Below are 19,226 nucleotides of genomic sequence, written 5' to 3' on the forward strand. Positions count from 1 at the left end.
GGCAGGTTGCATTGCTAGTTTTGTTTAAAATTGCTAAGAATTTATTCTTATTTTTTTTATTCTTTCTTTCATGTCCTGACTCTAGCATCAATGAACAATTCCTACAAATATTTCCAACTCTAGCGTCAATGAATATTTTTGTAAAAAATAAATTTAAAAAAAAAACAAATTATGTCATTTTTTCTTGTTTATCCTTTATTATTATTTGCCCTTTTTAGATAGAAATAAAAAAAAAACATTGCATGATATATTTATGTTTAACAATAATAATCCACAGATTGAGCACATCTACAAAAATTGCAAACACAAAGAAAAAATAAAACAAAATATGAGGGGCCTACAAATAAATCAATGAAGGCTCTAAATATTTCTGGAATTTTCTGTTATTAAAAGGGGGTTCATTTAGTCAAATATCAAATTAAAATGGGTATAAAAATTATGGCTAAGATATAAGGGTGTGTTTTGTCAAGCACAACCTTAGCAAACACAGTTTGGGTCGGTTAGGCCTAAAGCCCAGACTCTGCCCATTCTTTTTTTTCTTTTTGGGATGGATCTAGCTTAGTCATGCGTCAAAAGTTCATGCATGCATGCAACAATAACCAACTAATTTTTTTTATGTTTCTCTCTTTTAGGGTTTCTGGTAATGGTCTCCTTTTAAGGTCTCTTCTTTTAAGATTTTTTTTCTAATCATCCTCCCCTTCTACATACACTAAGATCAGTATTTATAGTACAAGATTCTTATCGCTTATAAGAAGTAAAGTCTCATTCAAACTCTTTTTTTTTAAATTAAAATTAAAATCAAATTCGAAAGTAAGGATTATCTTGAAGGTAAGGATTATCTTTGAAAAAGGTCTATCATCATCCTAAAGATAAGGATTATCTTGGAGGTAAGGAAGAATTATCTTGAAGGTAAATATTATTTTAAAGAAAAAGATAGAATGACAAAAACACATTATAGTTCATACTTTCCGTACAAGATGACAAATTATTTTTTTATTTTATATTTTAAACCTCGTAAAAATAAAATTAAAATCAGTAGGCAAAAATTGGGTTATAACAATAATAATAAATAAATAGACAGAGAAACTAGTGACTTTGATCATGAATCCAAGACTAATCTTGTATAAGAAAAACAAAAAAAAATATAATAAAGCAAATACTTAGAAAAAGGTTAAAAAAACATTAGCTCCTAAAAAGAACAAAAAATAAACCTTAAGACAACCTAGTAAACCTCCTAAAACTAGTCTAATATCTAAAATTCACAATTAGTGAAATTCTTGAACCGAGTTCAATTAAAAAGCTTAATTCCTAACCAATTTGATTTTAAATAATGAAATCATGAAATAAATCAATTTAAAAAATTTGTTAAAGAGAAAAAGACAGCAAAATCAAATTTGAAAGAAAAAAACTTATAGAGGATGGGATTGTTAAAAAAAAACCTATAAAAATATTTTCAAATAAAATAAATAATAATTAAAAGAAGGAATACTAAATTTGAAAGATAAAAAAAAAACATATGAAAGGGGAGTGAAATTAAAAAACAATAATTTTATAGCTTATTAAAAAAATAGGGATGAAATATGAAAGATTAAAAATTAAAAGAAATAAAATTAAAAAATATTTATAATTTCATGACTTATTAAAATAAGAAATAGCAGTTAAAAAGATAAAAACTTTGTATGAATAGGAAATAAATTGTTGGTGTTGGTTTGATTTTTGGAAGGGATTAATACAAAATTCAAGAGTAAGAGACAAAACAAAATAATAAATATCAAAAATAATTTATATTAAGAATACTTGTAGTTTTATTATATCGAGAATGATAATGTCTTTCAAATAATATCCCATAAAGTAATATTTAATAGCTATATTTATGTGCTACCCAAGTAGCTCGAGCCAACTACATAATTTGATTAAAATTTAAGCTAATTTGTTTTTTATCTTTTCCAACTTTTACTACATGATACTTCCATGATTGATTTTTAAAAAAATATATGTTCCACTATACACTATTTTTTTTAAGATATTCTTAAGATGAGATCTAAATATGAAAGAGTTACTTTTTTTTTGTAAAAATGGTTGTTAAATAATTTTTCTATAATATTTTTTAAAAAGAAACATGAAGTAATTGAAACATGTATTTTTCTTGTTTTACACATGGAATTGATTTATCACAAACAATAATTAAGACAAATTTACTTGTTAGTCAAATAGGTATACATCAAAGTCATTTTATGACTGATTAGTAAAGGAAAAAAAAAAGGAAACTCAATTTCCACATGAATGACAAGGAAAACGTGGAAATGGAATTACAACATTGAATTCAAATCCTTTCTCTTTCTAACATTGTATGGGGAAATTATTATTTTTCCACATCTAATTACTTTGTAAATTATAACAGTAATTTACAATATATTTTTTTATATATTGTTGCATTTTTTTTCTAATTTTCTTGTTTTTTCATTTTTTGTCATTTTTTTTAAAATTATTTTTTTTCTAACTTTCCTCTGGTTTCTTTTTTTTTCATTTATTTTTTAAAATTATTTTTGTTGATTTTACTTTTTAAATGTTTAGCTAGTTAAAATTTTCACTGTGTACGTTTTTTTTCTTTAAAATACTGTGAATTTTTACAGTGTTTTTCTACATAATTTTTTTATTTTATTTTTTAAATTATATTTATCATTTTTTTTAATTTGAGCTAATTGACAATTTATTTTTATAATTTTTTTAAACATGGTTGATTGGTACAGTGTTTCTCTGTATAGTTTTTTGTATTTTTTATGATTTTCTCCAAAATTATCTTCTTTTATTTTATTTTTTAATATTACATTAGTTAAAAATTACAGTTAGAATATGTGAGGAAAACACTATAACTTTCCTCGTAAATTACTTTGGATTACTAAAATGTTTTTTCTCACATGTTGAGCTAAAGATATTGAATCTGGCAACATACCACACCTATATGTTCTTAGATTTAACGTGTTGTTGAGTATAAGATATTGGATTTAGCTGCTTGTCGGAATCATATATATTTAGACTCAACAAGTAGTTGAGTATAAGAATATTGGGTTCAGTGAGTGGGTCCTTATGAGAAGTTTTTTCTTCGTCAACAATCAACATATACATAGAAAGGATAATTGGAATGTTATACAACATATAAAATCTATTTTACTAAGTTAATTGAGTCCACGTATCCATTATTATTATTATCAATTTTAATCCCTCAGAATAAAACAACTTGTGATTTATTGCAAAATGCTCTAAAAAGTGAATTTTTTTTTCCATCCCTAGCTTGTCACCATCATAAAATTCCTATCCTTAAAATCTTTGAAATATACACACAAGCTACATTATTATATGCATGGATTCCAAGCAAGCTTTTACATATTATTATCAAACTTGTTGTTTTACCCAAATAAAACTAGATAGATTCACATTAGAATTAAACAAAAATTAACAATTTTATTCTTTACAACTTGTTTGAAATTTGAATCAAAATATTAGAAGAAAAACATAACCTCTTAACTATAAGAACTACTATTCTTAAATTTACATGTTGAATGTTTCATATGTGTAGTGCAATAATTGAATTTGATATTAATACATTTCTCTATCACAATTTATGGTAAATTTTGTTCTATCAAAGAAGAAAATATGACTCGGTTTTTGGTAATGTAATTTGAATTGTTCTGAAAATTTAAGATTTTAAGTAAATATCTAAATCAAGTTTAGTTGCTTGCTTAAATTACTTTAAATCCAAGTACAAATATCTTAAAGTATATCAAGAACCTGTGATTTACTCTATAAGGTAGGAATTGATTTTTAAATCTCCCTAGCTTCTTTACTCAAATTTAAAAAAAAAAGATTGATTCACGTCAGATTAGTGATTTTTAACAATTTTTTTTATAACTTGGTTTCAAACTTAGATTAATTAGATTTCACCAAGCTTAGATTTAAATTAAAAATAAAAATAGAAGATGCTGACATAATGTGGATGAAATCTATGGTTCTTAAGGCCAAATGTTACAATCCTAAATGAGGGAAAAATTAGTAGAGAAAAACTCTAATATATTTTGAAAACTTTTTAATTTAATAATATAATTTAAAAAATAGCACATCAACTATTTAAATAGAGATAAAAACTGACTTAACCAAAAAAATTCAAAGTTAAGTGGGAAAAATACGGAAGATCCGAAATTAATTAGAAAAATAATTAAATCATCAAAAACACAACTTTAAGGTCTGTTATGAGAGCCTTTCCCTGATAGTTGGTCCCTATGGTAATGGGCTTGCAAAATCTCTTGACCAAGTTCAAGCATGATAATAAAAATCATATATAGAGTAATTGTTATTTTTGTTAGATTATATGTTCGATGTGTTTAGACTATTCCATGGACTTTAATTTATTTATCTAGTTTATAAACGCATCACTTTTACCTAGGACACAAAACTTTTTGATGTATTTATTCATAATAAATATTGAAAATGGTTGGATTAATATATAAAGATTTATTTAATTAACCCAAATACCCAATGATACTGTTCGTTAAAAATTATGAGGAGATTAAATTCTGGTCCAAATCCTATATGCCCTTAATTCATTGACTTACGAAAAGGAAAAGAAAAACTAGATATAGCATGTCCTTGGCAGATGATCACATATGACAACAAAAATATAAATGTACGCTTTACCCAAAGAGAGATTACTACAAAGCTCCGTCAAAAAGCATATATAAAGAGTACATAAACTATAAACCATATGATAAATACTGAAACATACACATGTGAAAAGGGATGGACAATGGACCCTTAGCTATCATGGCGCCTAATATGGAATTCTTACATACGGGAGAGATTGAATAAGAAAAAGAAGAGTGGGAAGTGGATCGGATTCGGAAACCCAAGCAAAAGAGAAGATGAAGCCAATTTTCGTTTGGTAGGGTTGTTTATCATAGCTAGAGAAATTTATGTTGAATTACTTTAAATCCAAGTACAAATATCTTAAAGTATATCAAGAACCTGTGATTTACTCTATAAGGTAGGAATTGATTTTTAAATCTCCCTAGCTTCTTTACTCAAATTTAAAAAAAAAAGATTGATTCACGTCAGATTAGTGATTTTTAACAATTTTTTTTTATAACTTGGTTTTAGATTAATTAGATTTCACCAAGCTTAGATTTAAATTAAAAATAAAAATAGAAGATGCTGACATAATGTGGATGAAATCTATGGTTCTTAAGGCCAAATGTTACAATCCTAAATGAGGGAAAAATTAGTAGAAAAAAACTCTAATATATTTTGAAAACTTTTTAATTTAATAATATAATTTAAAAAATAGCACATCAACTATTTAAATAGAGATAAAAACTGACTTAACCAAAAAAAATTCAAAGTTTAGTGGGAAAAAAACGGAAGATCCGAGATTAATTAGAAAAATAATTAAATCATCAAAAGCACAACTTTAAGGTCTATTCTGAGAGCCTTTCCCTGATAGTTGGTCCCTATGGTAATGGGCTTGCAAAATCTCTTGACCAAGTTCAAGCATGATAATAAAAATCATATATAGAGTAATTGTTATTTTTGTTAGATTATATGTTCGATGTGTTTAGACTATTCCATGGACTTTAATTTATTTATCTAGTTTATAAACGCATCACTTTTACCTAGGACACAAAACTTTTTGATGTATTTATTCATAATAAATATTGAAAATGGTTGGATTAATATATAAAGATTTATTTAATTAACCCAAATACCCAATGATACTGTTCGTTAAAAATTATGAGGAGATTAAATTCTGGTCCAAATCCTATATGCCCTTAATTCATTGACTTACGAAAAGGAAAAGAAAAACTAGATATAGCATGTCCTTGGCAGATGATCACATATGACAACAAAAATATAAATGTACGCTTTACCCAAAGAGAGATTACTACAAAGCTCCGTCAAAAAGCATATATAAAGAGTACATAAACTATAAACCATATGATAAATACTGAAACATACACATGTGAAAAGGGATGGACAATGGACCCTTAGCTATCATGGCCCTAATATGGAATTCTTACATACGGGAGAGATTGAATAAGAAAAAGAAGAGTGGGAAGTGGATGGGATTCGGAAACCCAAGCAAAAGCGAAGACGAAGCCAATTTTGGTTTGGTAGGGTTGTTTATCATAACTAGAGAAATTTATGCCGGCAGCCATAGGAGTTTTGAAATAAATTATCAACTAGGATATGGTAAGGTATGCATGATTTGTCAGCCATATTTTGTTCTTCGAGAGATAGAGTAATGTGGCAATGAATAAGGACACCATGTCCCATAAAAGAAATGAAGCATGCTACAATATGGCTGGTGGCTTTCTTTGCACAGTATGATAGTACTGGGGCGGTTGCCGAATCAGAGGCCGGTGTCTCCCCACGCTGGCCTCCTCTTTTGGGTCGTTTTAGTGGGACTTGGGGACCCTCTATGAGTAAGGGTATGTAGAGGTGCATCTGGCAATGTTTTTGTTGTGTCTTTCATTATGACTCGTATGAATCCATGGTCTAATAATGAGTGCATATTCAGTATTAGCTCAAACTTTGAAAGCTTTAATATGGTATCCGTTCGTTAGTTAATTCTGTATGTTTTACTCGGATTCGATTTAACCGATGTTAATGTGACACCTCAATATATTCGCAATGCTTTTGTCATCTTTCTTCTTTTATGCTGCTAAAAAGTTCATTAAGATAGGGTTTATGATATCTTGCTACCTTTTGTGAATATCCAGATCACCCCTGTTTGTTGCAACGAGGATGTTGAATGGAGATTTGGGTGTGTTTGAGATTACAAGTAGTGGTGGTGGTTGTTAATAATGATGAATTGATGATTGTTTTGGGTGTGTTTGAGATTACAAGTAGTGCTGGTGGTTGTTAATAATGATGATTGTTTAAAATAATTTTTATTTAGAAATATATTAAAATAAAAAAAATTTATTTTTTAAAATTAAAATATAAAAATGATTTAAAAATATTTAAAAATTCATTTTAAATAAAAAATTTAAATTTTAAAAGAACACAGTTTGCGTGAATGCACCAAAAATATGTTATTGCAGTTACGATTGAATATAGTTTACAGTTTTTGGTACTCGTAGTTCCTAATTATTTGTAAAAATTACATGTGAAGGATTCCAAAACTCTTAAACATGGTAACATACATGCAATTAAGACAGGATTAGGAAAAAAAATCTCAATTAACGTATAAACTAAAATATTTGTAAATACTACTTGCAACAAGCTCATATAAAAATTGAATCAATTGAGTGAATTTTACGTTCAAAATTGATTAGAGCAATGTACTCAAATAATTTTCGTAGTCTAAAACATATGATCAATTTCATGGCAATCACTACTCTTTTGTTTTAGTACATGGCATTACGACAAAATAAGTATGGGGTTATGTGAGAATAATGTTGTATAAACTAATTTCTTATTATTACATTATTACATTTCCTTAATAAAATGACATAAGCAACTCATCAAGATGACGCAATTGTGTCTTGCTAGCACTTGCTCTTCTTTACCAATATTCTTACTCTTTTTCAGAAGATTTGATGAGTAAGTTGCACTCATGTTGCTTGCATCGTGTTGAAAAAAAGAAGCTCAAATGATTTGCTTCTTTGCCTATTTTGGGATAAATTGCTTTAAACTATTCATGCCCATCTCCAATTATCTATCTATACGCGCAACGGCATACACGGGCATCTTCTTAAGTGGAGCAAGGAGCCGTTCATGGGTTCAAAAGGAGTGATGACAACTGGAGTTCATTTGATTGGCTATGTTATCTTCCAGCTTCCAAGCTCTGCTTGCCACTATAGCAAATGAAAATGACAGGACGAGAATATTTTCATAAATAAATAACCCCACAAACACACCAAATTCAGTAGAAAATATAACATCTTTCATAATTTTATTTGCATTACTTTCTCTCATGATGATGATAGGGTATCTCATGATAAATATTCAAAAAGGCTTCATATTTATATTCTTTCCTCATAGTAATGCCCTATCTGTCTATTTTTATATAGAAACCTTATCTTCTGCAACCACATAATGAATATGCCTAGCTAGCTTCTACATTGTTGGTGCAGCTTGAGAAGGTATCGTGTGCATTTCTAGGACCTGGGGGCCATGAAAGGGAGATTGATCATTTGTTCCATTTAACAAAATATATACTTCTTGGATAATCGAGTAGCGTGAAGACACATAAAGGCTACAGCATTAGGGTTTTGATTCCCTTTTGGTCTATTGAATGATCATTTAGATTTTCCGGCAGGTCTATCTGTACCAATCACCTTGTAACACATCAGATTATAAGGATTTTATCGAGTTGGTCAGCAGTGAAGCTCTTAGGTGTCTGCCACTCTCTTGCAAAAAAATTCAAATGTCAATAATTCCAAAATTAAAGATGGGCTCCTACACCGTCATCCAGATTTGGAGGTTGATTTGCTTCCAAATCCTCAGCTCTATATTGGATGTGGTTGGAAACCTTTGTAGATTTTTTAATTACAGTGATGCAACACTTCACACTGTGTTATCATTTCTCAGTTAATTACAAGCATTTCTCGAAACAGAACACTAAATATATCATTTCGCAGTTAATTCTTAAGTTCAAATGAATGATCAAAACATTGTTAGGGAACAGAAGCTCGAGCTATGGCTATGAGAGTTAAGAGTTAATTAGTTAGTTCAAATTATGGATTATTTCCAAAAACAAATATAGAAAAGAAAAGTCCTGTAAGTTTATTTTCTTGTGTTTAAATTAAAAATATGTGAGTCCCCTGGAATTAACATTTAGCAAGCATTTGGTTAACACATATATATGACCTATATTATTTTAAACCACATTAGCAAAACTATTTTCTGTGAGAAATAGAAATTAATCTCGTGAATTCTCTCATTTTGATATGAACATGAAGTGGGATGCTATATTTTTTGAATTTATAGTGTAATTATGTTTATTAAAATATTTATTTAACGGTTAAGATCTACAAGAATTTATCTAGTTTAGTAATTCTAATGTTAATTGGATTTTATTAATCATGTAAGCCTTTTTTTCTATCATAATTTTATATCTAAAATTAATATAAATAGAGATATCTAGCTTACCTATTTTTAATTAGAAGCTAATGAAAAAATAACTTTTTGAATATATAGAATGTTTTTTTAGCTTGATAACCTAATTAATATTATATGATATATTAGAATATTTAGTGGCGGAGCCACAAGGGGGATTAAGGGGGCAATTCTCCCCTTAATTTTTTTTTAATTTTTTTTATATTAAAATTTTAATATAATAATTTAACAAGGTTTTATTTTTGAATTATTCTTTATACCTCCTTTTCTTTTACAATTTTTTTTTTAAATTCTAAACTATTAAATTGTTAATTAATCTTTTATACTTATACTTAATATTTTAGGTAAGTTTTCTTTATTTTTTATATTTATTTCATTGTTTAATTTAGTTTTATTCCTTAATAATTTGATAATTTATGGATTTGTTGAATTAATATGTGTATGTATAATATTATATGCATATGAATATGAATTGAAATGAGTTTTGATGAATTAATATGTATTTTGTTATGAATTTCATATAAAAAATGATGGTAATCAATGTATTAGTGATTAAAAATTAGGGATATAATAAAAAATTAAAAAAAATATATTAATATTTATATTTAATCCACTTATGTAAAACAACAAATTAACAAAGAATTTCACTAGTCCCTAGAAGATTTAGAAATAAATAAATGAAAGTGTCATTATATATATATTAAGAAAGAATATTTTTAATGAAATTAATAATGAAGTCATTATTAAGCAATTTTAAAATATAAAAACTTAAAAAAATAATTATAATGTAAGCTTTTTTATTTTCATTCCTTCTGATATAAATAATGTATAACCAATGATAGATTAATTAAAACATATGAAGCTATAAAAATATATCCATTTCTGATATAAATTCCACTTGATCATGTGAGTTGTTTCTTAAGTGCCCGATGCTTCCTAGTTAGAGAAATAAAATAAAATCCACAGAGAAGTTTTTTTTTTTTGTGTGATTGTAATTGCAGTGTAAAATGTGGACCGAGACAAGAACAGGAGTTTGGGCTTGTAGCCGCCTGCCTTGATTTTTTTGGACTGAAAGCTCGTTTTCACACACACCATTTAAACGCCACCAAGATGAATCTGTCTTGTCCCATGTTTCCAGACTGCCATTTTTGGGCTGTTGAAGTTATAGCCCAATTAGTTTAATCAGCTCTGGTAACTCGAGAAATCTTGTTTATTGTATTGGAATTTTTTTAAAGGAAATAATCATTTTAAGATCATGTGTTTGTGAGAAGTTAGAAAATTGAAATTTATTTAAATGATTTAATAAATTCGAGCCTATATTCTTTGTATATATTTAGTGTCATAATCTAATTTTAACCTCCATTTTTTTATATATATTTCAAAAAATAGAGAAAGAATTCAAGAAAAAAACATATTTGGAATATAAAATATATTCATATATGCTTGGAATATTATAATGTACTAACTTATGCTTAGAATGCTAAATTATGTTGTATTTATATATAAAATTTCAGTGTTTAAATGATTCTCTTAATTATTAATTTATATAAGTAATATGAGATAGAAATTAAGTATGAAGATTTGTGAGTATTTTTTTAAATGAGTTAGATGGTTGAATTGAATCAAATTATGGATGTGTTTACATGTAGGATGTGATTATAAATACATGCAGGGTAAATTATTGATAATTTTATATTTTTCAGTATAAGAAATTTTTTGTTGAAATGTTGTTAAAAGTTTTAATGATCTTAATGTAAAAAAAAAATAAATTATGCTCCATTTACCCTTTAGTTAAATAGATAAACTGATCTAACTATTGGGGTTATTACATTTACTCTATCATGCATCCAATAAAACCGTGATATTATATGTGTAAACTTACTACAAGAAAATGACAAAAAAATCCTGAATAAAAAAACATAATACCATATTATAGATATTGGTATGGTGGTGGAAAGATCAAAGCATTTACGGTATAAAATCATGTGATTTTCGAAGCTCAAATTTTACTAGTATGATAAAAAAAATTTACATGCATTACTGCATTAAATATGAATTATTTAATTCAAAAGCTTAAAAATACAAGTAGTTGAAAGAAATAAAGTTGCCACATGATAAATTATTTTGTTACATAACAAAAGTATTTAGAAATGATTCATTTCACCTGTTTACTTGGAAAATTGATATATTTGCATTTGATACAAAGATGGGGAGCTATAGCTTGTTTTCAACTCACTCGCTGGTTTCTAAAAGCAATAATAACAAAGATATTAGGCTTATAAAAAAAAATTGTTATAATATGCATTGATAGAAAAAACAGTTTCATAAAATTATAGATCATGAAGAATTATAACAAAAAAAAATAGAAAAAAAGGCATATAATAAACAAAAAGATTCTAACAAAAAAACAACCTCATAAAAATCTTTTTTATTTTTGCAATGTTGACATTGTGCTATTGGAAGAATATTTTACCAATTAATTTTTTTTCATTCAAGATTTGAAGCACTAATATGCTATAATTAAAGAATAGTTTACTCTATACATGTAAGATTTGAAGCACTAATATGCTATAATTAAAGAATAGTTTACTCTATACATGTAAGATTTGAAGCACTAATATGCTATAATTAAAGAATAGTTTACTCTATACATGTTTTCCATTTCAATCCACCCTTGCTACAGGGTAAAGAGCACAATTAAAAATAATTATCATAAGAGAATAAACAATCCTAAAACAGAGTTTACAAAACCTACTAACTTGTTTGAGATAATTCTCTAATCATGGTCTAGATCCTACAAAAATTTGAAAAAAAATTAGTATAAAAACAAATAAATGATCAAGAACATTAGTATTACTAACTGTTTGAGCTAGCATTAAAGCAAATATTGTCATTAAAATTATTGCCATAACTAGAGTTTAAGAAATCAAAGGATGTAGAAAAAAAATTTGTTAAGATTCCCTAAACATTATGTATACACTATAACAGCAACTCTAACACAGGAGCCAACAGGATAGCCATAACCAATAAAAAAAAAAACTATATTTTTACTTATTATTTTTAGTTTTAACAACTCCAACAGCTATATAAATGGTTAAAATGCCTTCTTTTGCTCTAACATTCTATTATACACTTCTTTGTAGAACAACCAAAAGCAAGAGAGAGTACATATATTCTTTGGCCAACGTCTTTTTCCTTTTGTTTTTATCTTTAAAAACAGAATAAAAATAAATAAAAATAAACCTACAAATCTCAAAACCTTATACCTCAGCTTCAAAAATAAAAAAAATTAACAGTATCATATAAAACTAAAAATTTAAAATAATCATATAAATAAATATTAAATTTAAAAGTTTTAACTTTAAACTTAAAATTATATCTTTTAACTTTTAACTTTTATATTACTTCATTAATCTTATATTTTATTTTATAAATTACTCATATTAATTATATAATTAATAACATCATGATTATATTATATAAAAAATAACTAAATTAGTTATATAATTATATTAAAATTAGTTTAATATAAAATATATTAAAATACAATTAACTCTTATAAATAACTTTTTACCATTGATTTTTACTATTGAAATGCACATAAATAAAAAGCTATATTTACACTATTTAAAAAACAATTTTATTATTTAACTTTTTAATATAGCATCTCCCGTTAAAAATACTCCAATAACACAAAAGAGTTGTATTGATACTAGGAAGTTCGTCCAACCTTCTAACTTATTATACTTCCCCTTTGTATTCCATTTTCCATGCTTGTATGTTTGATCATAATGGTGCCACAAATTTAGATTTTGAACGCATGTGTGCTTCACGCAACTAATGAAAACAAGGATTATATGCGTGTGATTATATTCTGAATATTCATAGTAAAATTATTCTTAAAAACTTTTCTAATAACTTAATTTTTAATTATTGAATCTTGACAAATACACGAGTATATATTTAAATTTTAAAATAGTATTTAAATGTGTGTTAATAGTTGTTTTCAAAGTATTTTTTGTTTAAAATATATTAAAATAATATTTTTTAATTTTTTTAAAATTAGTTTTGATATCAATACATTAAAATCCAAAAACTAAAAAATTACCAATTTTCATGAAGCTCATATAATTCTAATTTTGGTGGATATTTGTGGAGTATCAACAAGAGGCATGTGGCTCATTTAATTCTTCCTGAAGGTGCTGCCCTCCTTGTAATCGGGGGAAAAAAATGATCTATGATGATAATACTTATATATTTATTGTAGTAAACAAACAAATTTGAAAACACTATGAAAGAAAGGGAAGCATTGAAGAGGCAGGATACAAGGGGCATAGGGTTGGGGTGGCGGGTTAACCCTATTTTATTATTATTATTATAAATAAAATGATATTATTTTTTTTAAAAACTGAAATAATAATATTTTAAATTATCTAGATTTAATCAAAATAATTTCTTATACAGTTAAGAAAACAATAGAGTTAATGTCATAGGACATGTTATATGAACCAACTTAGAAAAAGTTAATGGGTTAAAGAAACAAAAATTTAATAAAAAAATCTTGAAAATAAAAATAATTTTAATTTTAATATAATATTAATTAGTGTGTATGATTTAAATTAAATGAATTAAGTATGAAATTATAGGTATTTTTTAAATAATGGAGTATTGTCCCGTGAGAAATATGAAAGAGATATAATTTTGATATAAAAAATAGTTTAAGAATATCAAAATTAACTAAAAAAATCCAAGTAATAATAAATTTGATGTGTGAAAGTCCATTGAGAATTATTGAAATAAACTAAAATGTTTTATGTAACAAAAAAAGAAATGATCTATGATGATAATACTTATATATGTTATTGTAGTAAACATGCATAAAAGAAACAAATTTGAAAACACAATAAAAGAAAGGGAAGCATTGAAGAGGCAGGATACAAGGGGCATAGGGTTGAGGTGGCGGGATGACCCTATTTTATTATTATTATTATTATAAATAAAATGATATTATTTTAAAAAAAACTGAAATAATAATATTTTAAATTATCTAGATTTAATCAAAATAATTTCTTATACAGTTAAGAAAACAATAGAGTTAATGTCATAGGACATGTTATATGAACCAACTTAGAAAAAGGTAATGGGTTAAAGAAACAAAAATTTAATAAAAAAATCTTGAAAATAAAAATAATTTTAATTTTAATATAATATTAATTAGTGTGTATGATTTAAATTAAATGAATTAAGTATGAAATTATAGGTATTTTTTAAATAATGGAGTATTGTCCCGTGAGAAATATGAAAGAGATATAATTTTGATATAAAAAATAGTTTAAGAATATCAAAATTAGATAAAAAAATCCAAGTAATAATAAATTTGATGTGTGAAAGTCCATTGAGAATTATTGAAATAAATAAAATGTTTATGTAACAAAAAAAAAGATCAAGGGGATATAAGAATTAATCTTGGTGAGGTAAGATATGAATATACTATAAGTAAAAGTAAAATAAAAAAAAAATTGATTGTTAAATATATTTCATGTGTATTTAATATGGTGGTATATGTTATTTTAATTGAGAATATATTAAAATAAAAATTTTTATTTTTAAATATCAACACATTAAAATTATATAAAAATATTAATTTAATACTTTTAAAATAAAAATAATTAAAAAAACAGATTATAATGCGAAAACTAACTCAATAAATAGTATTAATAAGAAGAAAAAATATTTATTTTGTTCAAAGAGATTCCCAGTCCAATACCATTTAAGCCCGGCCATGCCCAATCTCTTGTCTTGAGCTCCTCTTCCTTACATAACTGCACAGCCACAATAAAAATTTGGGCTACTGGATTGGGCCATTTGAAATTTCTCTCCAGCCTCTCTTCGGGTTGATATTATTATTAAATATAATATAAAAAGAAGCTATGATGAAGAAATTAATATGAATGTAATAAGAATTCTTAAACGAATGCCTAACTTAATTTGAGAAAGAACAATGATTTTGATGCATCTAAACTAATCTGAAAATATTTCAATTATCAAAAAAACTTTTAATCATTTTCGCTTATAGTTTTTCCTTCTTTTACCAGTTGCATCATTAATTTGAAGGAGGATAGAAATTCAAGAATATTTAATAAATAAAACAAACATATTTTTAACCCAATTAAAAAAAAAAGAAAGACAGATAAATTAATTTCCTCTGTTATAGTAGTTCTCTCCTCTTGCAAGGTGACAGATTCCAGACACAGTAGCTGAAGTTTCCTTTTTGTTTTCTTCTATTACTTCCGTTCCTTCTGTTGTTTCTTTCGCCTCTTTCTCAAGATAAAAAGGATTTATAATCTGAAATTCTTTCTCTTTAAGATAAATTTTCCACTTTTCTCCAAATGGGTCTCTTGGATTCCCTTCTAAACTGGCTCAGGAGGTAAATTTCCTTTACTTTCTTGATTTTTTTTTTATTTATGCCTTTTATTTTGTGGGGTTTGTTTGCGCTTCCAATTTTGTTTGGTTGTTGAGAAAGTTTTGGAAAAAGATGTGACCTTTTTATTGTTATACGCTGATTAGTTGAACTAAATTTAATTAATTTCTTGATAAATTATTGTGCTTCATATCCGTTTGGTTTGCTAATGATTTTGAGGTTATAAAAGTTTAGATTTTGATAGACCAGAAGTAGACTGTGATAGGAAACATTGTATGCAACAAGAAATCATTCAAATCGGACAGAAATTTGGAGGATTTTGTGCGGTTTTTTTTTATTATTATTATTTTCTGCTATGGGCTGATATGTAGGTTGTGAACTTTACATTGATCTTTTTAGCTCTCTCAAGATTAAAATTCAAGACAAGAATTTGTCACGGGAGAGCATTTCACTGTGGAGTTTCTTTCAAGCTTTTTTGTTTATTTCTTAAATAAAATTCAGAAACATGGATGGATGCTTGTTTGCTATATTTTAATAAAGAAACAGGTGATTTTGGAAATTGGTATGCTAGATGCGGATAGTTCATACAAATGCAGAAAAGGAATAAAATGATGTTGGAAAATACAGATTGGTATAAATGAATAGAGGATTTGAGGTTTGTGCTTCAGCATATAAGAAGGAAGCATTTGGATATAAAGCAGATGCCATACGAAGGGAATAACTAGTATATAATTTGCTGGACATGAATAAAAGAGAGAGGCTCTTTCACTTTTTACAACTTCATGAATTAGGAGTAGAAAATCATTGCATCATAGTGTTACGGCCTGTTTTTCAAATGGATAGTTGTTCTTCGTCTGTGGTTAATGCTATTGATCCTATCAAGAAAATTAAGATTAGCTGTTCTGAAGATCAATAATATGCAAGAAAATACTGCAGGACTGTGGTGGAGATAAGATCTTTTTAATTTTATATGAGTTTGTCTTGCATGTGATTAGATTACTGTCTCTTGAACCTGAGCAAAATTGGAAGCCATTGTAGGAAGAGGAGGGTGGGGGGGGTTCAATTTTGTTCGTTTCTGGTTCTCTGCAACTTATTGTTTTGGCAATACTAGTAGAAATGATCTTTTTGATTTGTGTCATAGAACATTTTTGGCTTACAAAGAGTCAAACCCCTTCCTAGTAAGAGAAAGCAACTGTGGTCAAATGATTATGTTATGAACTTCTAGAATGTTGGTTCACATTCACATGGGATGTTGTTGACTTATCTAAGTGTGCACAACTTCTTTTCATCCTTAATGCTGTTTGTAATCTGCTTTTAGTTTTTAACTGTTATAATCAATGCACGTTACTTCTACATTGATCTTGCATTCTGCTTCCGACCCTGTGTCCATATTATCAGCTTATTCTTTAAACAAGAAATGGAGCTATCCCTTGTAGGCCTCCAGAATGCTGGAAAGACATCTCTTGTTAATTCCATTGCTGTAAGTTGACACATACCAAACACTTATTTTGGGGTATTAGTGAGTGGATCTCTTTTAACATTTTTCCTTTTATGTTTACCAGACAGGTGGCTACAGTGAGGACATGATACCAACTGTAAGTATCTTTTCCCTGAACAAATCCCAAATAAAGCATTTGATGGTGTTTAAAAGATGTAGACTTTTCCTCCTATGAAAACCAGGTTGGGTTCAACATGCGCAAAGTTACAAAAGGCAATGTAACAATAAAGCTTTGGGATCTTGGAGGGCAGCGGAGGTTTCGTACAATGTGGGAGCGTTATTGTCGTGGGGTCACTGCGATTCTGTAATGCCACCCATTCTCTTATTCATCTTTTGTTAGGCCATTGTAACTTGTATTTTTGTTTAATTGAATGCCCTACCAGTTAGGAACTAGCATGAAACAATATCTTTTAGTTCCAGGATGATAATCCAGAGTCAGAACCAGACTTCATAATCTGCATTTACCATCAAATTTAATCCATGAAAACTCTAATTTACTCCTGTTGATCTTTCACCAGTTTTTTTCTGTCTTTTTTTTTTTAACTGCTATCAAATCTTCTACCCTGATAGAGCGCTTGCTTGTGTTAGCTCAGTTGATTATGATGCCTTGTTTGAGATAGGAGTTGGTATAGACTATATTTGGCTTTTTCAATGCCTAGAGTAAAGTACGCACAAAGCCACAACTCTTGTTTTTCGATGTTGATTGTGCACTGATACATGTGCATATATTTGACTGCATGAGAAGGAGGTCTTTTACACTTCACTTTCCCCCTAGAAAAAAAAGTACTAATAATAGACTGCATGCCTCGTTGCGTCCAAAATGCTTACTCTTGCTACATGGGAAAGCGTCAATCCCTGAAAGAGAGAAGAAATCGGTCCCATCACACAAAATGAAATCCTAGTCATACAATTTACTGTTATGATAGAAATTCCATCTTCTCCTCAAATTTAAGAAGTCATGTTCCTTTTAGTAATGGAAAATAAGGGAAGATGATATATTTTTTAATTTAAAATAATTTCTCTTATCCCAGTTGTTGTCAGATTCCATTTTTTCTTTTTCTATCACCTTCACTCCTTTAGTTTGTTAGAGCATCAGTGCATGATATCTGATGTTTTCTTCTCCTTGGTGTCTGTTTAATGTACTAACTCTTTTGTTTGTCTTCTGATTGATGCAAAGACAGGTATGTAGTTGATGCAGCTGATAGAGACAGCGTTCCCATTTCAAGAAGTGAGTTACATGACCTCGTAACAAAACCTTCTTTAAGTGGAATCCCTTTGCTTGTTGTTGGCAACAAAATTGACAAGTCAGAAGCTCTGTCCAAGCAAGCTTTGGTGGATCAGCTGTGAGTTAATAAACTGTATTAGTCCTAGTATGCTATGTAGATTCTTTTTCAACTTTTGTCCCTCAATAATCAAATGAAGACATAATTTCCTTTGTTCTTTGTTGGATGGTTTCAGCGGTCTTGAATCAATTGCAGATAGAGAGGTGTGCTGCTATATGATCTCATGCAAGGACTCCATAAACATAGGCATGGTCATCGACTGGCTTATCAAGCACTCAAAAACAGCAAATCCATCAGTAGTTTGACCTTCTCCTAGTCAATGCTTTCTTTTATAGAAAAGAAGGTGAAGAACTTAAGCATAGGTGCAGGGTAGGCAATACAGTGCTTCCTGCTGGAATTTGTTTATTGGTTTTTGATTCCTTGTTTCATTCTGAATGTTCTGTACAGTACCATAATGATTGCAGCGAGTTGTTCATGCAATTTCTTTTAATTTATTTCCTCTTGTATTCTTATTTTCTGAATTTGTGCAAGGCTGCTTGTTTTGTTAGTTTTCTTCTATTTAGTCATGCCGGTATGTTTACTACTGTGCATGTATTTATTGAAGCATGATGATCAATGCCCTAAAGAAATAAAAGCAGCACTTTGTTGAAGGACAGGGATAGTATCATTTGAGCTTATGTGTTTCATGCACTCCTGGAGGTTTGGAGAAAGCAGGAACTAAAGGAATTTTCGAACCCCTCTCTTCTTGAAGGGGAGGAGCATGAAACACCTTTTCCTTTCTGCATCTCTTCCGGCCATATGAAGAATGCTTTATGGATAACAGTCTTGATCTGCAGCTCCCTAGACCACTAAGAACACGCTCAATAATTGCAAATCAATGTGATAATTTATCCATATTTAAGCGTAACTG

The 19,226-nt window shown here is 27.8% G+C and overlaps 1 protein-coding gene across 1 annotated transcript; it reads left to right on the forward strand.

Moving 5' to 3' along the window:
- The first annotated feature begins 15,077 nt into the window (after positions 1 to 15,077).
- On the forward strand, positions 15,078 to 18,863 carry LOC105109251 (ADP-ribosylation factor-like protein 8B). Its single transcript, XM_011003882.1, has 6 exons — positions 15,078 to 15,541; positions 16,934 to 17,015; positions 17,098 to 17,130; positions 17,216 to 17,337; positions 18,215 to 18,376; positions 18,492 to 18,863. The coding sequence occupies exons 1-6, from the start codon at positions 15,504 to 15,506 to the stop codon at positions 18,619 to 18,621; spliced, it is 567 nt and encodes a 188-aa protein (XP_011002184.1). The 5' UTR covers positions 15,078 to 15,503; the 3' UTR covers positions 18,622 to 18,863.
- The last annotated feature ends 363 nt before the right edge of the window (positions 18,864 to 19,226 follow it).

This window comes from Populus euphratica, unplaced genomic scaffold, assembly GCF_000495115.2.
Source record: "Populus euphratica unplaced genomic scaffold, PopEup_1.0 scaffold287.1, whole genome shotgun sequence".
NCBI lineage: Eukaryota > Viridiplantae > Streptophyta > Magnoliopsida > Malpighiales > Salicaceae > Populus > Populus euphratica.